Raw genomic sequence first — 19,039 nt, 5'->3', positions numbered from 1 at the left:
GGATATGATCACCTAACCTGGTATTATTTGAGGGATGTACAGAAGTTCTCTTCCTACCAACATACACATAAAAGACTGACACATAATAGGCACTCAGTCAATATTTGTTGAATAAATAAATAGGCAACTGTGCCAGGCAAAGTCTATTATTAGAGGAATCCTTCCTTCTTTTGCTTAAATGGTATCCTCTGGAGGTATTCTCTTAAAAAACAAACCACTCCTTACTTTTAGGAGGAATGGCATGTTAAATTGTTAATATTACTGAGATCTATATCTGAATTGGTTTTCTTTGACTTGCAGTATTTGGAGCATTAGAGCTAGGGAAGCTGAAAAATATAAGGGAGAAGAAAAATGAAGAGAACTTCTTAGCTTCATATTTTGCCCAAGTCTTTCTAATTTGTGACCTCACCTTTGTGTATTCTGCCCAAGAAAATTTATACCTAGCTATTCTTTATCAAAACATAGAATTTGGATAACATTTTAGTAGTTAGGATTAAGTTTAAGAACTATTTATGCTACTGTGTAGTGTTAATTTTTTCATAGCATGACATTTGTAGGTTCTTCTTAGGCTTAAGGACACATTCTGATGTGTTCTAATCATCTCGAATGTGGAACACGTGCACTTTGAGTCTCACATTATTTTAGCTATTGCATGATGTTTTATATAGTTAGCCTTTTTAAGCAATAGGTAAACAGTAATTTCTGTCAACTATTATTAAAGTTTTATGTGAAGCAAGAACAGTGGCATTCCTGGAAGAAACTTAAAAATATAATTTTTACTTTTGGTATTCTGCTTCTGGAAACCCTGATTATAGCTTTTTCCAAGAAAACTTGGATTTTGTGTATGAAGTTATATAGAGTGCTCATTATTGGATGGTCACTGGCCAACTTTGCCACCAGATGTCAGCAGACCAAATAGGACAGTCCCATGATTAACAGATTTTATTACTAAATCTTTAATATTGTCTGCTCTTTGAGGTCATCATTTTTGCACAGTCTTTGTGTTACTAGTTTTTTTTAAGAATATAAACTATTGTATCATCTGTTTTCTATAAATAGGAATTAAGGGAGTGTGACTAGCATAGTTTAGCTTTTAATAACAAACACTTATTTTTTATCCAGGTTTTTCAAGTACGAAAAGTAACAGGAGCAAATACTGGGAAAATATTTGCCATGAAGGTGCTTAAAAAGGTGATTCCTTCCCTCCTCTTTGTTCCTTTTCCCTTTTTTTTTTTAAAGTAGGCTCCACGCCCAACATAGGGGGTGAACTCCACAACCCTGAGATCAAGAATTGCATGCTCTACTGACTGAGCCAGCGAAGCGCCCCTCCCCAACTTTATTGTTAATTGCTATAAAATCCACATTTTGGCCTAAAATTCTCAGTCAAGAAAATGTATTTCTAACACAATATGACAAGTCCTCTTAGAATGTGAGATATGTTTCATTATTGGTATTCCTGTTTTCTGCTTGGTGAATGTGGAAAGGAGAGCTCTTTTAATTCTCCTCTGAAGTAACTCTTTTAGCTCTTTGTTCTGGTCTCCATATTTCTAAGTAATAAGCTTGTTCTGCTGTCACTTAATATAGCAGTTTTAGAATTATGTATTGACTTCCACTCTACTCTCTTTCACTTCTTCCTCCCTTCTCCCCATCCTCTCATTTTGCTTTGTTTTCTTTGAGTCTGTTGTCTTCTCATACCTTCCAACAGCTCTGTTCAGGCCAATTTTCTATGGTCCCACTTATTAGGTAGTCTATCAGTTCCATTTATTTTCCTGTAGAATTCCATCAGAACCTTCTGTCCCCCTATTCCTGTCTGTACTGGTAGCTCTTGAGGCATGGCTGCCGTTACTGGACTTCCACCACAACCCTTGGTATCCCCTTGGTTCCATCAGTGTTGGATTCTTTGTTCCTGGATCCCAGATCTTCCTTTATCTTAGTTTATGCCCTTGTTCCCTCTTTTGGTGACCAACTACCAGTGGCTTCCTGAGAAAGGGTACATGAAGGTAAATTTTTGGGGAAATACTGCATATTTGAAAATTTTCCTGTTACACCCTTATGCTTGTTTGAGTGTGGTTTTGAAATTGAAAATCATTTTCACCCAGGATTTTGCTTTATTTTCATTTAGCCTTAAGTGTTTCTATTAAGGAGTCCCTTGCCATACTGATTCCCATTTCTTTTTATTCTTTCCTAAAGATTTTTTTTTTTTTTTTTTTTTTTAGATTTTATTTATTTATTTGACAGAGAGAGACACAGTGAGAGAGGGAAACACAAGCAGGGGGAGTGGGAGAGGGAGAAGCAGGCTTCCCACAGAGCAGGGATCCCGATGCGGGGCTTGATCCCAGGACCCTGAGAATATGACCCAAGCTGAAGGTAGACGCTTAATGACTGAGCCACCCAGGCGCCCCTCTTTCCTAAAGATTTTTAAAACTTACTCATCTGAGAGATTGAGTGAGACCCAGCAGAGGGAAAGGGAGAGGGAGAAGCCAACTCCCTGTTGAGCAGGGAGCCCAATGTGGGGCTTGATCCTCAGGATCCTGGGATCATGACTTGAGCCGAAGACAGATGCTTAACTGACTGAGCCACCCAGGTGCCCCTGATTCCCCTTTCTTTAGAGATCTTTCTTTCTTTCTTTCTTTCTTATTTATTTATTTATTTTAACTTTTTTTAAAGATTTTATTTATTTGTCAGGGAGAGAGAGAGAGCACAAGTAGGGGGAGTAGCAGGCAGAGGGAGAAACAGACTCCCCGCTGAGCAAGGAGCCAGATGTGGAACTCAATCCCAGGACCTCGGGATCATGACCTGAGCATAAGGCAGACACTTACCGGACTGAGCCACCCAGGCATCCCTAGAGATCTATTTTTCTTTAAACATACTAAAATTTTCTTTTGATTTCTTTTGTTCTAAATTTTTTACAGTGTGTTTATCTTGCTTTGATCCTTATTATTTTCTTTATTTTTACTCTTTCAGTCTTAAAAGTTCCAATCTTTCAGCTCTACGAGGTTTTCTTATATGGTCTCTGATAATTTCCCCCCTACTGTTTTCTCTTCTTGGATTTATAGTTAGTTGGATATTGGACCTCCTGGACTGATCATCTATTTTTCTTATCTTTTCCATTTGCCTATTTCTTTATCTTTTTGTTTACTCTGAGATTTTTCTAGAAATTTATTTTTTAATCCTTTTACTGTTTTTTTTAAGCTATCATATTTGTCATTCCCCAGAGCTTTGTTATTTTTTCTTTTTCTTTTATTTATTCATTTTTAAAAAATATTTTTTATTTATTTGAGACGGAACACAAGCGGGGAGGAGGATCAGAGGGAGAGGGAGAAGCAGACTGCCTGCTGAGCAGGGAGCGTGACGTGGGGCTCGATCCCAGGACCCTGAGATCATAACCCGAGCCGAAGGCAGATGCTTAACTGACTGAGCCACCCAGGCATCCCTCATTTTTTCTTTTTATAGCAACCTATTTTATGAGTACATTATCTTATTCCTCTGAGGGTATTAATGATAATTCTTTGAAATATTCTTTTGTTCTATGCATTGTACTTCTTTTCTAAGTTCTTATTTTCTTTGAGTTTGATTTAGTCTCTTTCTTCCATGTGAAAGGCCTTCTTTAGATGCCTGGTGTCCTTCACTGATTATTCATATTTAAGAGTAGAACTCTGAAAAGCTGATCAGAAGTTCCATCTGTTTAGGACAGTCATGTGGTTAGCTGGCAATTGACGGAGAACCTCGAAATATCATTGTAGTCAGTTGGTGCTGAGAAAGATCCTCAATTCTTTTGCCTAGAAAAAGCATCCTGGAGCTGGATGGGAGAGAAGAGATGAAGATCTTAACCTTTCAACATGCAGACCTTCACTGAAGTCAAGTTTTTACTTTAGCACTTCACTCTGTATCTGATCCTTCACTCTTTTTTTTTCTGGAGAGTACACCTTTCCAAGTGCTAGTAATCTACCTGTTTTTAGTCCTCCACCTTCTGCCTTCTGCAGTCCCTCATGACTCTTTTTTTTTTCCTTTCTTGCTTTTTATTTTTGTCTCCAGTTTTTGAACCTACTAAGGTTCTATAGATGGAATCAACTTCTTTTGAGTTCTCTGTGCAGGCATTTAGATTTGATCATATTCTACTCCACTGAGTCATGTACCATTGCTTTATCCCACTCTGTTTTCTTCATTTTTGAGGTGTGGAGTTAGATGCATTTCCTAGTTTTATTGAAAATGGGTTATGTGTGTTTGGTTTCTTGTTCTTTTTGTTTGGGATTGATTTCTGAAAAGATCACACTGTCTTAAAACAAGTCTTACTACAAAACTATATTAAAAGACAATTGAAACAACTTTTAACAAAAATTGTAGGGTTTGTAATACCTTGATCTTTATCTTCCTGATTTTCATTTGAGCAGTATACATGACTTATTAGTTTAAAAGCTGAGGAACAAATATGACCACAACTTTATTGGTGATTGTCTTTTTTTTTTAAGTTTATTTATTTATTTAAGTAATCTCTACATCCAGTGTGGGGCATAGAGTCACATGCTGATGCTGTTCTGACTGAGCCAGCTGGAATCACCCCTGGTGATTGTCTTAAAAGAAGCAGTTTAGATATTCTGAACATCACTTTCTGTATCAATAAGTCAGTATTAATCTGCTGTCTGGCTTTCCCATTGGAATCATTTGATATTAATGATGTTTTCATCTATAAAACATGTTAGGTATAGAATTGGAGATAGTATAGTAATGCTTGTCCTAGAAATGTTGAAAGAAGTACTGGTCAAGATTCTTAGGTTAATTTATTCCTTTTGATATATTTTATAATCAGGGCTGACCATAATTAATCATAATTCTATCTTGAGTGAAGTATGTTTCTGGCATGGACATCTTTAATGAAAAGAAGAGGGTGTTGTTTTTCCGCTGCTGGTGGATAGGCACAGTGTATTGGGAAATCCATAGACTTAATTACTGCTAAATGTCAGACCTCGTTTTTAGCCCCAGGCATTCAAAACCTAACTTGCTCGCCTCTCCTTTTGCTTGGTTACCATTCCCTCCCACTCTCAGGGTTTTTCTTTCCCCAAGCTTGGCTAGAGAGTCAGATGCTGTCTCATGTTTTCCTTGCTGTCCCTGAAAACAAGCTCACAGCATAAATAATGAAAGTGAAGAGGTTGCTAGGGTTAAGTCCAGAATTTTAATTCCTAACTAGATAAGATGTATGCTGCCTTTGAGTTTCTTTATTCTGATTTTATAATTATTAACCCTCCTGAACTCTGTACGCAGTAAGAACATATCTCTTTCCAGCCTTGAAGATCAAATCAAAGTAGAACCACGTGTCTTCTTATCTTAAATGAGGTATTTGCATCTGGACAGTCTGTTTGAATTTATCAGTTCTCCTGGGATTTTTTACAGGAATGGTACTATTTGGGTATTTTCTCAGGGTGGAATGTTGAGGAAAAGACTTTCTCTTCCTACCAGTTGCAACAAAAATGTACCCTGGGAGCAAAGTATTATTGCCCATGGCATTAATTCAGCCCACACTGTAAATTTTAGACCCTTTGGCTAAAGGCTTGTGGTTCACAGATTGGTCATACTTCTTCCATTCCTTTTACTGAATCAATTGAGAACTGGCAGTGTGCCAGGCATTACACTAGATACTAGGATTTAGCATTTGAGGCAAATGTGGTCTCTTCTTCTCACTCTGCTTACATAATTCAAGGGAAGAACTGTTAAGTTTATTCTTACAATTTCTCTTCTATCTTGTCAAAATCCTTTCTACATTGAGGTTGAAACCTCCCTTACCTTTTATCATTTTTTTTCTCCTAAGCCTTGTCATCTTGTATGTCTTCGCTGTCCTTATATTAGATAAGTAATCAGTAGCCTAGCCTTTCTAATTCCTTGATCTCAACTCTGTCAGCTTTCACTTCCATTCCACTCTACCATCCCCCATAGCTGTATTCTCCACCTCTGAAGTATTGGACTACAATAGAACAATAACTTCTCACTTCTTTATTCCCACAATGCTTGGTCTTTGGCTTTCAACCTTTTAGTCCTTTGACCTTTCTGGGTTTTTTTTAAAGTTCTTAACCCCCTTCTTATTTCACTTTATTCTGAATCCAGCCTAATCAGCATGATCTGCCATTTCAGTCACTTGCTAGCCCCAATTGACCTTATGTTTAGGAAAGTCCTTTTTTTTTTTTTAATTTTATTATTTGACAGAGAGAGAGACAGCAAGAGAGGGAACACAAGCAGAGTGGGAGAGGGAGAAACAGACCTGCTGCCCAGCAGGGAGCCCGGCAACGGGGCTCAATCCCAGGACACTGGGATCATGACCTGAGCCAAAGGCAGACACTTAATGACTGAACCACCCAGGTGCCCCTGGGAAAGTCCTACTTTTAAAAGTTTAGTTGTTGGGGCACCTGGGTGGCTCAGTCCTTGAGCGTCTGCCTTCGGCTCAGGTTATGATCCCAGGATCCTGGAATCGAGCCCCGCATCAGGCTCCCTGCTCCGCGGGAAGCCTGCTTCTCTCTTTCTCACTCCCCCTGCTGTGTTCCCTCTCTCGCTGTCTCTCTCTCTCTGTCAAATAAATAAAATCTAAAAAAAAAAAAAAGTTTGGTTGTTAATGTTCCTTTATTCCTGTATCTCAGTTACTGAGCATTGCTGGCAGAAATCACATAAACTTGTAGATTGCTGCTAGGACAAATTCGTAGTCCCCAAATCATTTGGACCCTCAGTATTCACCAGCTATTTTTCTTTCCTACTTTCCCGCTTCCTTCCTTGCTTCCTTCCTTCCTTTCTTTTTTTAAGATTTTATTTATTTGCCACAGAATTGAGAGAGAGAGAGCGCACAAGCAGTGTCAGGCAGAGGGAGAGGGAGAAGCAGGCTTCCTGCTGACCTGGGAGCCCGATGTGGGGCTCGATCCCAGGACCCTGGGATCACGACCTGAGCTGAAGGCAGACACTTAACTGACTGAGCCACCCAGGCGCCCCACCAGCTGTTTTTCTTCATGTCCCTAGACAACTTCTTCTGTTCTCTATAACTTTGCTATCAGTCCCTCTTACCTCTTTAGTATACTGCCTCTCTTCCTATTTGAGGCTGTCACATGTGATTTCCTTCCAATTCCTGTTCTAATCCCTACCCCTAATACCATATTAATCTGCATTTTCATTTGTCCTTACTTCCTTCTGTCCAGTGTTAGTAAGAGATAAATTCCTCTCCTTTCCAAGGTTAAGCCCTCTATTGTTTTGGAGCCTTTCTCTTTCTGCCTGTTAGGGGTCTTTGTCACGTCTTTCTCTTTTTCCATTCTCTATCCTTACTTCTTTCTTTGTTTAAGTATATTCGTGTCTTTTCCATATTTAGTAAAACAAATCCTTCTTCTCACAAAGTCTTCCTATGGCTTCCACCCTCTTTGCCTTTCATAGCTGACTTTCTTGAGAAGTCATGTTTTATTATTTTTTTCATTCACTATATTTTGACTTAATGACTCTACTATTTCAATAAAACTCTTGTCATCACCAGTCTCCTAATGGCTGAATTCAGTGGTCTTTACTTAATTCATCCTTAATTTACTTCTCTGTTACATTGAAGCTATTGACCACAGCATTTTTTTTTTAAAGATTTTATTTATTTAATTGACAGAGAGAGAGAGCATGAGAGGGAACACAAGCAGGGGGAGTGGGAGAGGGAGAAGCAGGCTTCCTGCGGAGCAGGGAGCCTGATGCGGGGCTCGATCCCAGGACCCTGGGACCATGACCTGAGCCGAAGGCAGTTGCTTAACCAACTGAGCCATCCAGGCGCCCGACCACAGCATTTTGAAACTCTGTTTTCTTGACTTATGTGATTCTACTTTACTAATTTTTCATCTTATCTCTTAAGTCTCTTGCCTCATAGACTTTCTCAGAATTATTTATTTAAAAAACTCAAACCTCCTGAGCAGTTAAAAAATAATGTTTGAGGGTGCCTGGGTGGCTCAGTTGGTTGGGCATGCCTTTGGCTCTGGTCATAGTCCCAGGGTCCTGGGATCGAGTCCTGCATCATGGTGTTTCACCCTTATTTTCTTTAGTTTGTATCTCTTAAGAGTAAGGGCATTTTCACATATAATCACAGCGTAATTATCACATTTGGGAAACTTACCATTGATAAACAGTGCTGTTTTCTAATACATCGTCCATACTCAGATTTCCTCAGCTGTATCAGTTTATCTTTTATAGCTGTTTTATTTTGTTTTTAATATTTGGGATTTAACCAAGGATCACATATGCATTGAGTTATCCTGTCTCTTTAGTTCCTTTATTCTGGAGCCATTTCCCACCCTTTTCTTTTGTCTTTCATGACATTTACATTTTTTGAAGAGCTCAAGCCAGTTGTTTTGCAGAATATCCCTTAATTTGGATATGTTTGATTGTTTACTCATGAAAACACCTAAATTTTAAATTAGGTTAAATACTTTTTGCAGGAGTATTATATTCTCAGTGTATGGTATAATAGGGATATGAATATTCCATCCTAATAATCTTTTACCCAGTGGTTTTATCATCCATTGTTTCTTATCTAAATCAAATATTACTATGGTGATTACAAAATGGAGACTTTTCTATTTTGCCATTTTGTTTCTGTATTGTCATTCTTCTATAAAGAGCTTTTTATACTTCCTTTTTTAAATTTAATTTTTTAAGAGTCAGTATGGACTTTTTATTTTCAGTGTGTTATCCATTTCTTTCATTATTCATTTTGGTTCTCAAATTGTCCTAAATTTTGCTAGAGAGAACTCTTTTAAGATGGCTTCTATGTCCCTGATATGTCCTTGTCAGTTTTTGAGTACTTCCTGGTATAATAGAGTGCTCTGGATTTCCCTTGCACTTTCCCTAACTCTGGCTTAGAACCATCTTTTTCTCTAAGGAACCCTGGTTTCTTTTGGTGGAGAAACCAAGATCTGGGTGCCAGCTATGCTCCTTACTACTAAAGTGTCATTGTTTCTGGCTCTTTCAGTGGGTAGAGCTAGGAGGTTTTTCTTTTTAAATCATGGCTTCATATTGATATCCCTAATTCCAGTCTAGTTCCATAGGGCTTTTCTTATCTCAGTCCATATTTACATCTCTGGTTTTCCACAGTGAGAAGCCTGGTAGTAACATCAATAAATTTACTCATTTGCTCAGTCGTACAATATATGCATAATAGTTTGAGAATTACAATATCAATATTATTAACAGCTACAAACCTACTAAGTGTGGCATAAGATTTCTTTGCAATTTTTGTTATGCTTACATATATGTCATTAAGAGTATGCTGTGTAAAGTTATTTAAATATCTTTTTTCTCCTATGGTAAAATTATCAGAGTAATATTCAATTACATTTATATATTTCTGTTGTGTTCAGTTTTATTTCCCTCCCCCATCGTTGCTGATTTAATTTAAGTTTTGGAATGTATAAAATATTACCATGGTTCAGAATTCAAAAACCTCCATTTTATAATCACAATAATATTTGATTTAGGTAAGAGAAAAAAAATTTTGATTTAGCTAAGCTAAAACCATTGAGGTTTTATTCCAAAGATGTATTCAGAAGTCTAGTCCCATTACTTAATCTTTCCACCGTCATTAGCTTTTGGTTTATCTTAGTTGTGTTCATTATTGAAGATCTAAGGAGATACATATACATATTCTTGTTTCCCCTTTCTTACACAAAAGGTAGTGTACTGTGATACTGTTAGGCCATGTATGCTCTTTTGTACCTTGCTTTCATAGAGATAGTCCCCGTTCTTTTTATAGCTTTTTTTACATATTAGGTAGATAGTCCATAGGTTTTTATCCAATATTCTATACATGGGCATTTAGATTGTTTCTAACATTTCACTTTTGTAAATAATATTGCAACTAATAACCTTGTGTATATGCATTTTCATGTTACTGGAGATGTACCAGAACTTAGTCCTAGAATTTAGACTTAACATGTCCAAAACAATGCATCATTTTCCCAAAACTTTTTTCTTGACTTCCATTTCCTGTTACTGAATGATAACCATTGTTCTGTTACTTATGCAGAAACCGTGGTATCATCATTTCTTCTCAACCTAGTCAGCAAGGGCTGATAATACATCTTTATCTTTTCTTTTTTTATTTTTTCCACCTTCATTTTCCTTTTCCTTTTTTTTTTTTTTTTTAAGAGGGGGTTGGGTAAGGGTAGAGGGAGAGGGAGAGAATCTTAAGCAGCTGCCATGCCCAGCGTGGAGCCCATTGCCAGGCTCAGTCTCACCACCATGAGATCATGACCTGAGCTGAAATCAAGAGTCGGATGCTTAACTAACTGAGCCACGCAGGTGCCCCCCAACTTCATTTTCTTAGTTACAGGTCTTACTTTACTTAGTTTACTGTACTAGCCTCCTAACTGGTCTCATTTCTTCCCTAAAATTCCACACTGCTACTAAAACTGTCTTAAAACCAAGGGTTATTCATTTTCAGAACCTCAACATTTTTCCTCTGCCTCTAAGATAAGATTCACACGCTTTTGCCTAGATACCTAGGTCTTCCATTTCCTGGTCTCCACCTACATCGACAGCCTAATCTCTAGCCACTTCTAACCATACTGAACTACTTATAGATTCCCTAGACATGTCCTGTCAAGCCTCTTTGGCACTGGAAATGCTTTTTTTTTTTTACCCTCTGTATTTCATTTTAATAATTTTTTATGATACAGTTTAGGTACTGCCACCTCCAGGAACACTTCTTGCCATGTCAGATGTAGTTCCTCTGTTCTCCCAAAGCACCTTGTGCTTACCTGCAGTGACTTCTCTCTCTTCCCCAAGACTTTGGACTCCTATAGGCTGGAGACTTCTGTTAGTTCTTCTTTCTTATTACAGAGCCTGGAGCATAGTAGACATTGACAGTTAGTGAATATATGAATAAACTTCACCTGTTTACATTTTTTAAAAAGGTATCTTTAGGTTGTCATTTTACATGTTCACTGCAAAAAATCCGAACAGTGCAGATATATATGAGAAGTGAATGTCTTCCATTACTCCTATCTCAGTCTCTAGTGGGAACTATGATTAATAGTTTAATATTGGCAAGAAAAGCACAAAATAGATTTTCCAGTTACTATAGAATAAAAATGTCTACTGTTTTGTTCTTATAGATCATCTCTTTTCCTTTAGGCAATGATAGTAAGAAATGCTAAAGATACAGCTCATACAAAAGCAGAACGGAATATTCTGGAGGAAGTAAAGCATCCCTTCATTGTGGATTTAATTTATGCCTTTCAGACTGGTGGAAAACTCTACCTCATCCTTGAGTATCTCAGCGGTCAGTACACTCAGTTTGGTGTAATTATTTGCATTTGCTCCAGAAACTGGGTCAAACATTATTTTCCATTGGAAAAATGCTTTTTCCCCAATGTGATTAAATAGTTCTTAAAATTGACAAATACATTGACATAAGGAATTCAGATGTGACCATATGTTTCTTTTCGCAGACAAATATGAAGGAAACTTGAAAGGTTAAGTTTTTTCCCCATCTGTAAAACTTTATCTTAATCCTAATCCTTTTGTAATCAATTACTTAAAATAAACACCTAATTGATACAGAGCCATCACATTGACTGCCCTCGGGTAAGATACTATAATTCAAATGAATCATCAAAGCCATTTCTTTCTAAACTCAAATGGAAAACTTACTGAGAGTATTTAAGATGTTGAGTATTTTCGAAATTGCATCTCTAAACAGAAGAATTTTTTGGTTGAATGTAGCCTTTTTGATAGACTATGCAATTTACGTAGGAAGACATCCACAATTTCCAGCGCTTACTACCTCCTCGAAACTTGTTGCTTCTTACCATTTCTAGATCACAGGTATCTATTTCCAGCCAACATATTTGAGTTTTCTGAAAAGCAGGTTTCACAAAGGCCTGTAACATGGAACAGAAAGCTGCAGAATTTAGCAACTTTTTTGTGACTGTTGTTGCCTTTTTTTGGGTAACTTTATTTTGACATAATTTCAGATTTACACAGAAAAGTTGCAGAAATAGTACAAAGACTTCCCACATACCCTTCACCTAGATTCCCCAAGTGTTATCATTTTACATTTGTTTCGTTTCATCCTTCTTTTCTCTCCCTCTCTCCGTATATGTATACGTATGTATGGGTGTGTGTATATGTATATGTGTGTATGTATGTATATACATGTATATGCATATATACGTATACATGTATATGTATATACATAATTTTTTTCTGGATTGCTTAAGAGAGTGTTGCAGACATGATTTCCCATTACCCCTAAATACTTCAGTGTATATTTTCTAAAATCAATGACAGTATCTTAACTCTACTAAAATTATCAAAACTGGAAATTAACACTGATACAGTAATATCTTTCAGGTTCCTTTAATTTAGAACAGTTCGTCAGGCTTTCTTTGTCTTTCGTGACCTTAACATTTTTGAAGAATATAGGCCACTTATTTTGTAGAATGCATCAATTTGGGCTTATGTGATGTTTCCTCAAGATTAGAATCAGGTTATGCATTTGGGGAGGACCGTCAAAATGACATTGTGTCCTTCACTGTCAGATCAGGAGGTACCTGATGTTTATATCTTTGTCCCATTATTGTTGATGTTCACTTTGATCACACTTATAAGGTGGTGTTGGCCAGTGTTTTCCCTGGTGAAGTTTTCCCTTTGTAATGAATAAGTATCTTGAGATACTTTGGGATTATTGAAATATCTTGTCTCTCATCAAGCTTTCACATACAGTTTTAGCATTCATTGATTCTTGCTTGAAACAGTTAACTATAGTGATTGCCAAGTGATTTTTTTTATTCCATCGTGCCTCATTCATTATTTGGCATTCTGTAACAAAGAGCTTTCCCTTCTCTCCCATTTTAAAACTTAATTTTTTGATCTCTTCATTGATTTACATCATTGCGGGCTCATGGATTCTAAGATTATTCAGTGGGATTTAATTCTTTATTATCATTATTTTGATATTCAAAACAGTGCCATGCTTTTAATAAAGCTGCTGCTAGGTTCCTCTGGATTAAGAGATCTGAAAATATGGAATAAGGGCATTCACTAATTTTAATTTGTAAGGGTGGCTTAATTATATACTAACATTTTTCTGCTTAGGGTAAAATGTGAGAGAAGTTTTAACCAAGATTATCTTTTTAACCTCAGGTCTGGAATCTATAACTATTTTGAAGTTTAAAGATGTACAAACCTGGAACTCCAAAATACATATTTCACGTAAAAATGAGAACACTGCTAAAAATAGAATCCTGAAGACTTAGTTTTAAACCTGTAGTTTTTAGAATCTGTTTTTTATTTTTAAGGGACTGATATCTTTTAACTGTGCTTAGAAATGGGTTGGAAATGAAGATTGTTTTATTTCTAATATCTTTTCCTTTTCTTTACAGGGGGAGAATTATTTATGCAGTTAGAAAGAGAGGGAATATTTATGGAAGACACAGCCTGGTAAGTGAAATTTTTGTGGTTGCAGGGATTCAGGTAATGATTCATAGAATTAAAAGCAAAGTCCTGTTCCCACTGTGGGCAGCCAAATGATTCAATAAATTGTTCTGGAGCCAGTCAGTCACTCAGGACTTCAAGGGGGAGAAGCATCTTTGGGACGGGCAGCTTTTGGAGGTCACATCATTCCTTTGCCCCCAGGCCTTGGGTGGAACGCTCTTCACGCCAGTTCCTAACAGAACCATTCTCACTGGGGCTTTCTTTCCTTGAATTGGTAAGCTGCCTGCCTTGGCTGTGGGTGAGTGTGGTTTTCCGGTGAAACTTTATGTCTGGAACAATGGAAAGTATCAGAAATCATCTCCTCTTTTTTTTTAGACTTTCCAGTTCCCAAGGTGCAGTCTTAGGGAGGTGATAAGCCGGCACACATCATCTGTGGATTGATTCTATGGCCAGGATGGGATCTACCCTTATATTTCTTAAGATGGCATCTGCTTCAAATTAAAAATATATACATCCTTTTGTGAGATGACAGTATTGGGTAACAATAAATCAGTTTATCCTACACATTAATTGAATAGAAAACACTTAAATGTTTTTTCTACCTTAATTACCAAACTGCATTCCATTGTTTAATTTCAGGCCTTTTCTAACACAGAAGCTGCATTTAAGAGCCTTAGGGATGAAGTACCCTTTTTTGGAGGAGGCTCTCTGAGCCGTGTTGGAGGCTGTATTTGTGGTTCTGCTGGCTGTGAAACTGCCTCAGTCCTCTAGGACACACCCTCTCCATCCTGGAGTAATCTGCAGGATTGCAACATTGTTATGCAGCCAGTATTGCAGTGCCTTGTGCTTTTCGAATCCAGACAGGGTTGACTCAGCCCTTTATTCTTTTGAGGTAGATAAATTTGAGTGTCACACAGTTTATAGTTGTGGGCTGGCTGGCAAGAGGGAGGGCAGATACTGTGGGCATGAACTGTATATAAATATGCAGCTATATTAAGGGATGAGCGGGCTTCTAAGGGTCAGGTTATTTATAAGGTATCTTTTGAAACTAAGACTTGCTGTCTGAGAATAACAAAGTTCCTATGTCCTATGGGATTTTAAAATTGGGGGTGGGTGGGAGTAATTTGCTCTGATCTGAATGACTATTGGCCTAATTCCTACACAAATAGAACAAAAACCAGTGACAGTTTGGCATATTCTGGACTTCTTTGCAATTAGCAGTATGTTCTAATGATGAAACAAAACATTTTATAGTTTCACTAAATAAGTGAAACATAAATGTCACCATGCCTTTTGGCAGCATCCTATGCCATCTCTTTCCCCCATACCCACCCCCATCCCCACTAATTTGGTCTTTGGTGCATGTGTATTTCTTTCAAGGAATTTTGCTCCATACATAAACTGCTTTGAGTATATTACTCTTTTTAATTTTATTAAATCACTTTTGTTTCCAGCTTTTACTTGGCAGAAATCTCCATGGCTTTGGGGCATTTACATCAAAAGGGGATCATCTACAGAGACCTGAAGCCGGAGAATATCATGCTTAATCACCAAGGTGGAGATATACCGTAAACCATTCTATAGTAAATAATCATCTTAAAATCCTCCCACACAGGTCATGGTCATTTACAAAGCCCCATAATCATGTATCTATTATACATTGCTCCCTCAGAATTTATGGCATCATAATACTTGCTGAGATTTAGGTATTTAGATATTTGTGATTGATGAGATTAGAGGGAGTTAGGAATAACTGGCCACTTAACTGTGTTTTTTGGTTTAGTCCTTGCTCTCTATAGCTTGTCATTCTTTTGAAATCTTTACATAACATGTGGTGAGTCAAAAGCCAGTCCAAACTTTAATTTTGGTTTCTTCCTTAAATTGGAAAGTAGATCTTAACCCTATAAATTGAGTTTTCCTTAATGATAAAAATACATAAATACTAGAAGCAATGCTTTTTATTTATTTTTTTTAAAGATTTTATTTATTTATTTGACAGAGAGAGAGACAGTGAGAGAGGGAACACAAGCAAGGGGAGTGGGAGAGGGAGAAGCAGGCTTCCCGCTGAGCAGGGACCCCGATGCGGGGCTTGATCCCAGGACCCTGGGATCATGACCTGAGCCAAAGGCACACACTTAATGACTGAGCCACCCAGGTGCCCCAGAAGCAATACTTTTTATGATAAATTTTATTAATGCTGTAAAAAAAGGATTAGAATTGAACCAAAATATTTGATGTAGCCTTGGAAAGAAAATGTTTAGTAGGCATCAGTTTATTCTTGCTGTTTGTAAAAACAAACATAAAAATCAGAAAGGCTAATATTCTGTACAGGTGTAGGTAGAGGAAATTGAGTCTTGATTACAAGTGCATGCTGCTATAGACAGTTTGGTTTATGCAAGAGTAATTTGGGCTAGGTAGACTTCACAGCTCACTTATACCCCAAAGGAGCAACTAGCCAACCAGGCTGTCGGGTTGCTGGTAGCAGTTGCTGATCCTTCAATGTCTACAAAATGATACATGAGGTGGTTAAGGGTTTTAAATTCTTGGACAGGAAATGGTGTGGACAACTGACACTAGTATGAATATGTTTCATATTATGCTTTTCTTTTTTTTTTTTTTAAGAGAAATGCTCTACTTAACCAAGTACTTCATTGTGAATCTATGTATCTGTCTCCCTCCCAGTTCTGCTCCCATCCCCCCAAACCTGGATTCTGATTCTGAATTCTAAGGCAAAGGATAGAATAGGGAAATGACTAGTTAACTTCTTTGATCCATAAGCTTGAGTGTGTCAGGTGGCTCTGTGAAAATAAAGGTCATATTTTTTTCTGTGTCAGAGTAAAGTACACATTTACATTTGTACCAATAGGCCATTGCCTTTTCTTTTCTCTGAAATAAACCTGGAATGTAGGGTCCCTGGGGTGGTTGAACCACTGGATATCTAATAACAGTTCAGTAAAGCTAAGCTTGAACTGAAATGTTCTTTGTGTAAGGTGGTGAGTTTTCCACTTTCTGGATTAGAGATGACAGTCCCATACCATAGCAATTTCATTTCTTTTTCTGACCTGGCAGTATTGGCATAATAAGCTAACTTGTTATAGTGACTTTCTGAGACTATTTAAAAAACTGTCCAGTCACAGTTCACTGTGGTAAAAAGTTATATATTTGAAATACAGTGTCAGACCTTTAAAAGGTACAGCATAGCTTTATTAGGGTTTGTGTACTTAAACCAGACTTTCAGAAATTTTTCTTGAAAGGGCTTGCTTTCTCAGGATGGTAGAGCTAGAGGCTTGGACAAGCTGTTTTACTTTTTTTCTCTATTTTCCTTTTATATTACATCATTGGCAAAAAATGACTGTTAGCTTTAAAAAGTTAGCATCCCATTTTATGGATGGCACCTTACTAGTTGTATCTTCAAAAAATATTTAAGGCAGAAAAAGTTAAATGGAAGGCTAGATTATTGTCTTGTATGATACATTCAAACACTGCACATGTTTAGAGTTCTCAGAATAACTATGCTGTGATCTTTCATTGTAGGTCATGTGAAACTGACAGACTTTGGACTATGCAAAGAATCTATTCATGATGGAACAGTCACACACACATTTTGTGGAACAATAGAATACATGTGAGCTGCATGTTGAAAGAAATATAACTGGTTTGCGGGAGTAATAGCTAACTTTTACCTGGTTTAATAGTGTGCTATATATTTTCTATAGCATCATTTGGCTCCATATATTGTTTTTAAACTTCTAATTCAGATGATATGCAAATGGGTAAATTTTTTAGGCATACTATTTTTCTCATTGTAGGGCCCCTGAAATCTTGATGAGAAGTGGCCACAATCGTGCTGTGGATTGGTGGAGTTTGGGAGCATTAATGTATGACATGCTGACTGGAGCAGTAGGTGCACAGTTAAAAGCTGCATGTATTATGGTCTGTGCTGAGTAGTTATTAAATCATTATGGCAAGAGACCTTTCCTGCGCTTTTTAAAAATGTTACTGATGGAGTTATTAAAAAAAAAAAATAACACTAATAATGCTTTATTGGTAGTAGAATGGGTCCCTATACTTTTAAAAACATTTTTGTTAAAATGATTTGTCATGTCAGTCCTGTGAAAGAGGTATAAAATAGATACTGCCCTTATTTTATAAAAGGAGAAAGTAAAGCATAAAATCACATGGCTAACCTATTATAACATAAAGTTAATAGTGGAAACCCAGTTTCTTCTGAGATGTTGCTATTTCTTCTTTCCCATTGCTTAAAAACTATAGATCTTTAGCAGTCAGCCCATATCACAGCATACATTTCTGATTTCTATGCATAGCTGACTAATTCAGAAAATGGATAATTTTATTTTCTATATGCTAATTTTTCTCACTCTCTTCTATTCCTAGCCCCCGTTCACTGGGGAGAATAGAAAGAAAACAATTGACAAAATCCTCAAATGTAAACTCAATTTGCCTCCCTACCTCACACAAGAAGCCAGAGATCTGCTTAAAAAGGTAGGACACGAAACGATAACCCTTAACTACTGGGATCTAAATAGATAGAATTGAACATACATTTTTGAATAAAGAATCATACACATATATTAAACAAAAAAGCCTACAGTTTTTGCAGGTAAAGTACAAATTTGTTTGTTTAAAGATTTTCTTTCTTTGGGGTGCCTGGGTGGCTCAGTTGGTTAAGCGTCTGCCTTCGGCTCAGGTCATTGATCGATCACAGGGTCCTGAGATCAAGCCCCGCGTTGGGCTCCCTGCTCAGCAGGGGTTTGCTTCTCCCTCTCCCTCTGCCCCTTCCCCCCCCAACCCCACCGGCTTGTGTGTGCTTTCTCTCTCTCTCTGCTCTCTTTCTCTCAAATAATTAATTAAAAAAAAAAGATTTTTCCTTTTTATTCCCAAGCAGTATTTAGTAGTAATTAATAGAACCTATTTTCTCAAAATAGAGAAGCAATATAGACAAGCAAATTCTGTAAATAAAAAATAATCAATTTGACTAAGGTTCATAAATGTTTTGTTTTGTTTTCCCTCCCTAAAGCTGCTGAAAAGAAATGCTGCTTCTCGGCTTGGAGCTGGTCCTGGGGATGCTGGAGAAGTTCAAGTAGGGATTGGCCTTTTTGGTGGTTTGAGGGGAAGATAGTGCTAATTCTATGTATTTGTGAGGTTGTATGGAGTTGTTTAAAGTATAGCTTATTTTGTGGGGTATCTGGGTGGCTCAGTTGGTTAAGTATCTGACTCTTGGTTTTGGCTCAGGTCATGATCTCAGGGTCTTGGGATCGAGCCTTGTGTTGGGTCAGCTTGAGAGATTCTCTCTCCCTCTCCATTCCCCTCTGCCCTTCCCACCGCTCATGTTCATGCTTTCTCTCTTCTCTCAAATAAGTAAAATCTAAAAAATAAATAGTATAGTTTATTTTGTGATTTGTAACTTCAAACAGTTAATTTGTCAATCCAGTGAAGTCTGTTCGCCTTGACTTTTCTTCCTGTTCTTTTTTCCTAGGCTCATCCATTCTTCAGGCATATTAACTGGGAAGAACTGCTAGCTCGGAAGGTGGAGCCCCCCTTTAAACCTCTGTTGGTATGTATACATGAAACCATATAACTTGAAGGA

At 37.3% G+C, this 19,039-nt stretch overlaps 1 protein-coding gene across 5 annotated transcripts in view; it reads left to right on the top strand.

Annotated features, from left to right (window-relative positions):
• RPS6KB1 (ribosomal protein S6 kinase B1) overlaps positions 1 to 19,039 on the top strand; it is a 52,029-nt gene that overhangs the window by 9,424 nt on the left and 23,566 nt on the right. For 4 of the 5 annotated variants that reach the window (XM_027568369.2, XM_027568367.2, XM_027568370.1 and 1 more), the window contains 9 exons: positions 1,123 to 1,191; positions 11,128 to 11,275; positions 13,380 to 13,437; positions 14,886 to 14,986; positions 16,966 to 17,056; positions 17,241 to 17,331; positions 17,827 to 17,934; positions 18,470 to 18,532; positions 18,929 to 19,006. In XM_027568369.2, the coding sequence (XP_027424170.1) occupies positions 1,123 to 1,191; positions 11,128 to 11,275; positions 13,380 to 13,437; positions 14,886 to 14,986; positions 16,966 to 17,056; positions 17,241 to 17,331; positions 17,827 to 17,934; positions 18,470 to 18,532; positions 18,929 to 19,006 (807 nt within the window). Of the gene's footprint in view, positions 1 to 1,122; positions 1,192 to 11,127; positions 11,276 to 13,379; positions 13,438 to 14,070; positions 14,313 to 14,885; positions 14,987 to 16,965; positions 17,057 to 17,240; positions 17,332 to 17,826; positions 17,935 to 18,469; positions 18,533 to 18,928; positions 19,007 to 19,039 lie in introns of those variants that run through there. The other variant, XM_035724802.1, reaches the window with a different exon arrangement.

This window comes from Zalophus californianus, chromosome 16 (assembly GCF_009762305.2).
Source record: "Zalophus californianus isolate mZalCal1 chromosome 16, mZalCal1.pri.v2, whole genome shotgun sequence".
Taxonomy (NCBI): Eukaryota; Metazoa; Chordata; class Mammalia; order Carnivora; family Otariidae; genus Zalophus; species Zalophus californianus.
The sequence above is the reverse complement of the archived record's forward strand: the minus strand, read 5'-3'. Positions and strand labels throughout refer to the sequence as shown.